Raw genomic sequence first — 10,153 nt, forward strand, 5'->3', positions numbered from 1 at the left:
TGAAAGCGAAATAAACACCAAAAACATGCAACATAGGTGAATTGGTTTCAGTAAATTGTCCATAGGTGTGTGTGTGTGTGGCCCTGCGATGAACTGGCGACTTGTCCAGGGTGTATCCCGCCTCTCGCCAGTTGACTGCTGGGATAGGATCCAGCACGACTCGCGGACCCGGTGACGGACAAAGCGGTCCGGAAGGACGACCCGTTTTCTTTTGGGTAATCAGTAAGATCAACGCCCTGACGCCATGAAGTCCGCGTCTCCGTGCGCCGCTGTGGGCGGAGCCATCCAACTTCACGCCGCTGCATGATCACATTTTGTGTGCAGAAATTAAGACAATCCAAAAAAACGCAAAGTCTCCATCAACCATTCTGCAAACTCACCGATTGCACTAAATCGATTTGCTTCCTGCTTTTCGTAACCTTGGTTACGCCCCTCTGGTTTGTTTGTTTGTTTGTTTGTTTAATGCCTGTGCTCTCCGTCACTATATTGGGGGGGGGGGGTAAAAGATCATGAAAGATCCGAATAGATTTAGACTGCCAGGTCACTCGGCCTGGCCTTGATGCTGCTGCTCTTGCTGGCCCGACTCTGCCGCCGAGGATCCGCGCCGGGCGCCACCGGAGGCGGGTGCATCTCCACCGTGGTGGTGGTGGTGGTGGTGATGCGGCCATCTTCCTGCCCGTCCTTCTCCTCCGGCCAGCTCGCCGCGTTGGAGGCGGCGCCGGTTGTGTCGCTGACGTCGTCGTCGTTGCTGCTACTGGGGGGGAGAGGGGCGGCGTCGGTGGGCTGCGGCTGCGCGTTGTCGCCGCCGGCGGAGGAAGAGGAGGATGGAGAGGGGGAAGTGGCCTTCATCTCCCGAGTCTGCTGCTCGGTGGCCAGGTTGGCCCAGTTCTGCTGCGTGGCCAGCCGGTGGTTGTTGTTGCTGCTGACGTAGTAGTGGGAGGAAGGGGGCGGCTGGCGGGCGTCCATCTTGGACTCCGCCGTTGAGGGCACAGCACCGGGACCCAAGGGCGGAAGGAATGCCCCGCTGCCCGCCGTCACATCTGTGTAGTTGGGAGGGTAACACAGCCTGGGTGGGGCAGTTCTGGAGGCCGAGGCCACGCACCCGGGCCCTGCGACGTCGACCCGGCGCAGCGACTCGTGGTCGGGGACCGACTCGCTGGACATGCCCTGCTTGACTTTCTTCCATCCGAGATGATAGATCTCTAATAAATTCAGCAAAAGAGACACGCAAGCCACCACGAGCATGAACATGATGAAGATCGTCTTTTCGGTCGGCCGGGATATGAAGCAGTCCACGGCGTTGGGGCAGGGCCACCGTGCGCACTTATACAGGGGCCTGAGCCGGAACCCGTAGAGCAGGTACTGGCCCAGGATGAAGCCCACCTCAAACAGGGTCTTGAAAATGATGTTGAACACGTAGGTACGCAGCAAAGCGCCTCTGATGCGGATTTTGCCGTGCTCGTCCCTGATTGGCAGTTTCTCCTTCTCGCCTCCTCCTCCTCCTCCTCCTCCATCGTTTCTGTAAAGGAGCTCCTTCTCCTCTCGGAACCCGTTGGCTTTCCGCGTCTCGTCCTCCTTCTCCTTCCGCTTCTCCTCCATGCGGACGATGTGCAGCACGTGGCCCAGGTAAATGAGGGTCGGCGTGGAGACGAAGACGATCTGCAGCACCCAGAAGCGGATGTGCGAGATGGGGAAGGCTTCGTCGTAGCAGACGTTCTCGCAGCCGGGCTGCTGCGTGTTGCAGGTGAAGTCCGACTGTTCGTCGCCCCACACCTCTTCGGCCGCGGCCCCCAGCACCAGGATCCTGAAGATGAAGAGAACAGTCAGCCACACTTTGCCGATGACCGTCGAGTGCTCCTGAGCGTTCTCCAGCAGCCGCCCCAGGAAGCTCCAGTCCCCCATACTTCGAGAGCTCTAACCTACGGAGAGAGGACAGGCTGGAAGTGGACAAAGAGCGGGAGCAGAAAGAGGACAGGAAGGGTGTCAGCAGAAGTCAAAAGACACGGTCACTTCGCAAGTCGGGATGGACAATGTGTCATTCAAACAGTGGACACGACAGACAGGAAGTCCTGCAGGCGCGTGGAGGACACGTCCCACGTGAACTGAGACTAATCTGGACGCCCAAAATGTAGCTTTCTACAAGCCATCCATGATGGACCCTCGTGGACCCTCATGGACCCTTGTGGACCCTCATGGACCCTCATGGACCCTCGTGGGCCCTCGTGGACCCTGCCCTCTGTTAGCATCTCGTTTACTGGACGGGTCACCCGTCTGGCCGAACCCCGGCTCGCTCGCCCCCTCCCTCTCTCGCTCGCTCTCTTTCTCCATGTCAGGCCTGCCTCTCTCGCTCGCTCCGCTGCCCAGCAGGCATGTGCTGAGATCAACATTATAATGTTCAAAAACAGCGTTTAGCAGAGACGGGGCTCTGGTTTGGCCAATGCTCGCACGCACGCACACACGCACACACACACACACACACACACACACACACCCTTCCTCTATCGCTGCCGATTGTAAGACTAAAGGGAAAAATACATTATAAATAAGAATAAAACTATTTCCAACCATCTTTTCACAAATGAAAAATATCAGTCATGATTTTGGGATGGCTGCATTTTGCAGACCCTAAATACGTTCAATAGAGGTGAACTAAAACAGAAAAGTACTTTTGTTACTTTGAATTTTTTTTTTTTAAATAGTTAAAACCAAGTGTCACAACTTTAATACTGAATCTGTGTCTGTCAGGTCAATACAATACAATTGAAATACTTTTTATACGTATTGTCTTTTCCAGCCTCAGAGGGGGGGGGCATGCATTCAGAGACAAGCAGCGGCTTCTTTTAAACCTTTAAACAAACCTTACGTCCAGCAGACAAATACAAATACTAAATTCAACACGCACCAGAGGAGAAACTTACTAAAATATTCTTGTGTTAAAGGTAATAAATCCATCGATGGCTTCACAATGTGCACCTGAAAGAGAAAACAACAACAACAACATATTTAATGTGAAAAGCTGCTGAACATCATTTAAAAAGAACAATTTATTTGCGCCATTGAAAACACTGCTTGCATTTTTTAAATCTAAATATCCAGATTGAAGTTCCAGAGACACTCCAGGAGTGATAAACTCTGTATTAGTGACACGTCTCTCACTTTTAAGGGAATTTGTGGTATAACTGTCAGGAACCAACACAAAGCCACGCATGCCGGGATGACAATCCAGAGTGTGCCAGAGCCCCCTTTTACGCGCGGCGGGGGCCTGAAGCGCCTCTGACTTTATGGCTACCAAAAAGGCCAGGTCGTGTTTTAGTAGCCATACCTTCAAACCGGAGACGCCAAACTTAATGACGAGAACCAATTCGGATCTCCATCTCAGGTTCCATCGTTGAAAGGCCCGTGGAGCTCCAGCGCCCCCCCCCCCCTCCCTGACAGCTCAAACTCGCTTATGTCCAACGCGTCCACGCGTGCGGCCGCTTTCCCCGCCGGTCCCGGGCCCGTTACGCGCAGCCAAGAAGTTGTCCCTTTTTTGCTGTTAGTTTGTGGGAGAGGCTTGCGCTCCGAGATGGGGCTCGTTTCCAGCCATGTCTGGACCGTCACGTTGTGTGACCACGCATGAGTGAATCCACAGAGTCATCAGCCTGTCCGGAGTCACGCCACGGCCACGCCCCTGCCAACAACCCCAAAACCCCGCTCCAAAGTATGCGTAAAAGTTGCCAAAAATGCGCCAAAACCTTTTCACAAACGAAACGAAAAATGCATCCATGAGTTGAAACTGTTCAAAGCATCAAAGCAAACTACATAACCTCGTCGGGACATGTTTTATCTTATTATTAAATCAAATAAACAAAATGTGGTTCCTGTTTTTACATCCAGAAAAATGAATTTAAAAAGAACCTCTTCCAAATGTTGGGGATTATTTATGAAACAGCAATTTAAAAAGTGTAAAATCTTTGGACAACCAACAGAAAAATATGTAAAAAATAAAATAAAAACGATTCTTCAATCAAGACATCACGCCGCCAAGGAAATATGGAATCAGTATTTAATTATTATTACAGATTTATTAACTCAAAGAGCAAAAAATAAAGGCTTCAGGGATTAAAGTGCGAGTGTAAACAGAAAAAAGCCTCTTTGGTACCAAACACAGTGACAAGAATTCAATCTGTTCATCCGTTTGCCGTTTGATGCTGCAGAGAAATAAAATGTCCCTTAAAGAAAATATCCGTTTCATTATATCTGTTCCCATCACAAATGCTAACATCAGCATTTTTTTTTATGGCTGTTACAGGAAGCAAGAGGTGAAAGGTCACCTCTGTGTGCACATACAAAATAAAATGCTATTCCCGGGTGACAGAAGAAAATAGTTGCTCAAATTAGCGAGGTGGTTAAATGAAGGCATGTTTGAAAGCTGATACAGCCAGCTGGGGGGGCTGTGGACACCCCCACCGGTCCAACTAGGACAGCTCCTGGACGTTAGCCACATATAACTCAGTCTGATCGCTCAATGTCTGTCATATTTGGTATCTTCACGCTCAATTTTAGTGTTTCTAAATTCATATTTCTGTTTCTGAATCTTTTTTTTTCTGCCTGCATTTATAATTGTGGTTTCAAAAACACCTTGCGCCTTAAAGATATATACTTTTGTAAAAATTTTAAACCTGGCATTCATTTGTGAAAATTTCAAACACATGCTATAACTTCAAATCCCCTTTTTTCTCCTTCATTTTTAAGTTGCTTTTCTGAGCCACTAGATGTCAGACTTATTCTCCCTCTGGTCCAAAAACGTGACGTCATATTTGAACGCATTCAAGCAATTGCTTCCATCCACGAACATCCTGATCCGCCTTAAACAGAAGTAAATGAGACAACCTGGAATCATCACAGAAGGTGCAAAGTACGGAAGCCGGATTGAGGATTCACATGGTGGACTCGGCGGAGGACAGCGTCTCGTCCTTCCTGCTCTGTCCACGCGGCTTCACGTCTCTGCTGCTCTTGTGGGCCATCATCGTTTTGAAGATGAGGTAAAACAATTCAACCAAGTTCAGCGCCATGCAGATCGCCGACGAGGACACCATGAAGATGGTGAAGACGGTCTTCTCCGTGGCCCTGGAGACAAAGCAGTCCACCTTGTTGGGACAGGGCCACTGCTCGCACTTCACCAGCCGGGGCATCTGGAAGCCGTCGTAGACGTAGTACAGCGCGTACATGAAGCCGCCCTCGAAGAGGAGCCGGAAGAACAGGCTGCAGGTGTAGGTCCACCACAGGGGCCCCGCGATGGGGAGCCGCTTCTTCCTCAGGGTCTCCAGGTCGGACTTGGTGTTCTCCGCGCCGCTGGACGCCAGCATGGTCCTCTTGTCCCCGCGCTTCCTGTAGGCGACGTGCATGGCCACCAGCAGGGCGGGCGTGGACACGAAGATGAGCTGCAGGCACCACAGGCGGATGTGGGACACCGGAAAGAAGTGGTCGTAGCAGACGTTCTTGCAGCCGGGCTGCTGCGTGTTGCACAAGAAGCGCGACTGCTCGTCGCCCCAGACCGTCTCGGCGGCCAGAACCAGGATGGTGATGCGGAAGATGAAGAGGACGGAGAGCCAGATCTTCCCCAGGCTGGTGGAGTGTTTGTTAACGCCGCCCAGCACGGCGTAGAAGGCCGCCCAGCTCATCGCTCAGGTGAGATTATACCTGCGGGAGACAAGTAAGGGGGGGGGGGGGGGGGGACTGCTCAAAATATATATTTATTTTACATATCAGTTCATCTAAATGCTTCCAATGGCCGATAAAACAAGGTGTATTATATTATTAGAGCGTTTTTAAATCAAACTTAATCCCCATCGCGGCCCAAATAAGGGATTTCCGGTCGTCTTGAATGGACGTTGCGTCAAATTTTCTCAATGTGGCCGGAAACATATAGGAGAGAAATTTTGTTTATTTTTATACAATCAAACAAAAAATGGATTTGCAATTTAATTTTTTTTTTTGCAAACAAGACCATTATCTATCAACATAATTTTCTTTGGTTGAAAATCCATTTTTTGTTTGATTGTATAAAAATAAACACATTTCTCTCCATAGAAACAGCCCCAAGAAAGTCGTTTAATTAAACCTGTAACGCATAAAAGAACAATTCGAAGTCGTTTAAATAGAAACAACATTCGAACTGAAGACGACCTGCTTTCAGGCGCGAGGTGCGCGCGCACTGGAACACCGCGCACGGCGCGCGTCCTTCCCCAGCGGCCCTCCAGGTCATCCTGACACAAAATCAAGAGTCCAAAGAACTGACTCAGCCCGGGTCGTCGATAAACCAAGCATCCTGACGTCATCTGGACATTGGTTCGCTCCCCGAACAGACGCGCTGACGTCACCGCGACTGTTAAAGCAGTGATTTGTATTATTCTTATCGGCCCTGCAGCCGCGCGAAGACGCCAATAATTCACCCGTCTCCGTAGAATCGATCCACAATAGAATCATCTGCCATGAAGGACGGAGAAATGAATCCTTTCTTCTCTGCGTGTGATCGCTCAGCTCTGAAGTCAGGACGTCCCGTCCGTCACCTGTGGAACACCTGTCACAAGGGGCGGGGCCAGCCAGACAACGCGACGCGTCCGCCTCGGTCGGAGTTTTGCGCGAGGAGTTTGACTTTTGTGAAAAAGGAGCCATCTCAGTGCGTAAAAAGGTCAGCTGCGTGATTTTAGTTCGGTAAAGTCGAAACTGAAGAACACGGGAGGTACTGCCCCCCTCCCCCCCCCAGCATCCCAGAACTAACCCCGAACTAGTCTCAGGAATGCAGCGCCGCATGGGCTCGGCGCAGAGAGCTGGAGCTGGATCAGGCATTCGGAGCCACAATGCGCTCTGGAATGATTCCCCGCTCGAACGCCCTTGCAGAATGTCTGACATTGCTCGCCTGCTTGTTTCTGGTAGATTCAGCTCTTCAGAGACTTTACCGGTTTCCTCTTTCATGCGGCTCGATCAGTCTTGCGGTGATGGCAGCAGGAACAAGTGCGTCATTGTACCCGCATTGAACTTCGTTATAGGGCTTTGGCACGATTAAAAGTTCATAAACGTCACTAGCTTCTAAAAGCACAAACAGTTTGGTTTTATATAAATGTAAAACTCATCATCTGTAGTTTGATTTTGACTAACTGAATGTGGTTTAACATTTTAAATCTCTGTCCATCATTTTGATAAATTGCGCGACTTTAATTGACTATACATGTTCCGGGGCGTGTTGCGCCGCACCCCAGCACGGGTTCCAATCACATATGTAAAACAGTCAACAACGCAATAATGGAACACCATAAAAAAAATTGGTTAATAAAGATATTTTTTTTTTTGAAAGAAAGGTATACCCAAAAGGTGGTGGAAGCAAACACAACAAATTAATAAACCACAATTAGAGATTTATTAAAACTGTCAAGGAGCAGTAAGAGTTTGAGGATTAAAGTGCAAGGCGTGTAATAAAAACTTCAAAATGTACAAAACACAATCACAAACATTACATTTCTTCATTTCTTGCTTCGGAAACTTCATTGGTGCCATTTGCTGGTGAAAACAAAATCAGAAACTAAAAACTGGGAAAAAAAAGGAGTGATCGTCCTTAAAGAAAGCTTCATCCTCTGAAGCACAGACAAAGAAAAATGATTCTTCACTCCCAGAAATCTCTCCAGACCCGACAGATGTTGTATCTTCACATGCATTTTTACTTGAAGTAAAAAAAAAAATTGTATTGTGTGTAAATTATTTCTGCATCTGGTTTGTGATCGTCATCAATCATTCGGTTTAAATGCACAGTAAACCCTTCATAATCGTGGAACATAATCTGCTTTTTCTAGGTTTCTATAGCACTGGCTGGCGGAAGAATAAAAACATCTGGCACAGTCCCAATGTCTATTTATTTCCATTTGTAAAAGAAATTAAATAAAAAAACACATGCTTGGTAACTCGTATCAAAAAGCACTTCTCAAAACGCCTTCAGTTCAAGTAAAAGATATTCCGATTTGTTCAAACAGCAAAAATAATCCATGGTTGTCATGTGAACAGTTTAACCCTAACTTTGTGCAACACATTCTTTAATATTAATTAACAAAAAAAAGAGAGAAACACTCACACATAATTGAAATAAGGTCATTTAACTAGTTTTTTTTTTTACTTCTTCTCTGCATTTGGAAAATGACAACATGGTGTCAGTCATTGTTTAACTATATATAGTTTTAAAATTTGACTTCATGCTACACAGTCGCTTGATTCGATGCAGCCGGATCAGAAAAAGTCATCTTGCATCCATCAGTAAAACAATCAACCACTTATATTCTCTATCCTTCATTTTTTTAAATTTTGACTCCGCCTCCCTTTCGTTCCTCAGGGGTCACTCCTCGAGCCACTAGATGTCAGGCTTATTCTCCTTTTGTGGCGGATCCACAGACGCAGGAAACGCGCTCTACTTTCAAACGAGACAAAGTCAGAGAGTTTAAAGTCCGACCTGGAGCTTCTACTCGTCTCTTCAACACATGGTCTTGCTGCTGGTGGAGTCGGACAGCAGCGTCTCGTTCTTCTTGTTCTCGCTGTCCATGATGTCCCTGCTGGTGTAAGTCTGTCTCCGTTTGTTGGACCTGTTCATGAGCCTCATCATCGCTTTGACGATGAGGTAAAACAACTCGGCCAAGTTCAGCACCATGCAGATCGCCGACGAGGACACCATAAAGATGGTGAAGACGGTCTTCTCCGTGGGCCTGGACACGAAGCAGTCCACCTTGTTGGGACAGGGCCACTGCTCGCACTTCACCAGCCGGGGCATCTGGAATCCGTCGTAGACGTAGTACAGCGCGTACATGAAGCCGCCCTCGAAGAGGAGCCGGAAGAACAGGCTGCAGGTGTAGGTCCACCACAGGGGCCCCGCGATGGGGAGCCGCTTCTTCCTCAGGGTCTCCAGGTCGGACTTGGTGTTCTCCGCGCCGTTGGACGCCAGCATGATCCTCTTGTCCCCGCGCTTCCTGTAGGCGACGTGCATGGCCACCAGCAGGGCGGGCGTGGACACGAAGATGAGCTGCAGGCACCACAGGCGGATGTGGGACACCGGAAAGAAGTGGTCGTAGCAGACGTTCTTGCAGCCGGGCTGCTGCGTGTTGCAGGTGAAGTCGGACTGCTCGTCGCCCCAGACCCGCTCGGCGGCCAGAACCAGGATGGTGATGCGGAAGATGAAGAGGACGGAGAGCCAGATCTTCCCCAGGCTGGTGGAGTGTTTGTTGACACCGCCCAGCTGGGCGTAGAGCACCCCCCAACTCATAGTGGCAGAGAGAAGCTGGAGACAACAACAACAAAGAAAGTGTCAAGTATTCAGTTTGTCTTTCCATTTCTAGTTATTCATTTATTAATAATATTAATAAACACAATTAAAAAATCATAATATATACCCGACGCCTCTTTTCTACACTAAATGTCGTGTAAAATGGTGCGTAAAACGGTGCGTAAAACGGTGCGTAAACTTCCACTGGCGCTGTCAGACCAGGCGTTTCTCAACATTCCGCAAATATCCCATATTCTGTCCTTTTTTTTTTTTTTAGGTCCCAAATTGTTGCGCTGAAGACGTGAAAACGCGTTTATCTTGACCCTTCAGTGTTTGAATCCCATTTATTATTTAAACGGGTTGTAATTTGTTTTAATGTGATCATTTATTAGAACCTAAAACCTGCTTGCAAAGCAAACCCGTCTCATATAGCGTCGTTTCCCGCGGCGGTGATTTTAATTAAACGGCAAAGTTAACTCCTTCTTTTCTTTTATTTCTTTGCATAAATAGTTCTGCTCTGAACGGTCTGTAAAAGTTTCCAACGTTGAGTTTTGTTTTTAAATCGATGCGATTGAATTTTAAGGGTTGAATAAAAGCAAAAAGCAAAAAAAAACAAAGTCTCCATAAACTTTCAGTCGCGCTAAATCGCGGGGTCAGCTGACGTCATCGCTGAGGCGTCAAGGTAAAAGCTTCCTGACGTCACACCAAGAATTCACCTGTCTCCGGAGACTCGAACCAAAAAACGTCACCAAGCTGCCATCAAGGACGAACGAATGAATCCGAGGTCCGACCCGGCGTCCGTCGGCGGTGTGAACACCTGCGCCTCAGAGGAACGATTTTAACGGCGGTGGGAGGGGTCAATCTCCAGGGCGG

At 48.4% G+C, this 10,153-nt stretch overlaps 3 protein-coding genes across 5 annotated transcripts; all 3 read right to left on the reverse strand.

Annotated features, from left to right (window-relative positions):
* Positions 1-528: 528 nt before the first annotated feature.
* gja3 (gap junction protein, alpha 3) lies at positions 529-1,902 on the reverse strand. Of its 3 annotated transcripts, none has more exons than XM_068746259.1 (2): positions 756-1,902; positions 529-668 (listed from the first exon to the last, which is right to left on the reverse strand). In XM_068746259.1, the coding sequence occupies exons 1-2, from the start codon at positions 1,900-1,902 to the stop codon at positions 529-531; spliced, it is 1,287 nt and encodes a 428-aa protein (XP_068602360.1). The 3 variants fall into 3 exon arrangements, with proteins under 3 accessions (XP_068602360.1, XP_068602359.1, XP_068602358.1); XM_068746258.1 differs by having other exon boundaries at positions 529-684; positions 736-1,902; XM_068746257.1 differs by having other exon boundaries at positions 529-1,902.
* A 2,164-nt stretch (positions 1,903-4,066) lies between these two features.
* Positions 4,067-6,497, reverse strand: LOC137902585 (gap junction beta-2 protein-like). The gene is made up of 2 exons (XM_068746675.1): positions 6,435-6,497; positions 4,067-5,682 (listed from the first exon to the last, which is right to left on the reverse strand). The coding sequence occupies exon 2, from the start codon at positions 5,661-5,663 to the stop codon at positions 4,920-4,922; it is 744 nt and encodes a 247-aa protein (XP_068602776.1). The 5' UTR covers positions 5,664-5,682; positions 6,435-6,497; the 3' UTR covers positions 4,067-4,919.
* An 893-nt stretch (positions 6,498-7,390) lies between these two features.
* Positions 7,391-10,075, reverse strand: LOC137902584 (gap junction beta-2 protein-like). Its single transcript, XM_068746674.1, has 2 exons — positions 9,997-10,075; positions 7,391-9,295 (listed from the first exon to the last, which is right to left on the reverse strand). Exon 2 carries the CDS (start codon positions 9,278-9,280, stop codon positions 8,498-8,500), a length of 783 nt encoding a protein of 260 aa, XP_068602775.1. The 5' UTR covers positions 9,281-9,295; positions 9,997-10,075; the 3' UTR covers positions 7,391-8,497.
* Between the last annotated feature and the right edge of the window lie 78 nt (positions 10,076-10,153).

Source organism: Brachionichthys hirsutus, chromosome 12 (genome assembly GCF_040956055.1).
Source record: "Brachionichthys hirsutus isolate HB-005 chromosome 12, CSIRO-AGI_Bhir_v1, whole genome shotgun sequence".
NCBI classification, from domain to species: Eukaryota; Metazoa; Chordata; class Actinopteri; order Lophiiformes; family Brachionichthyidae; genus Brachionichthys; species Brachionichthys hirsutus.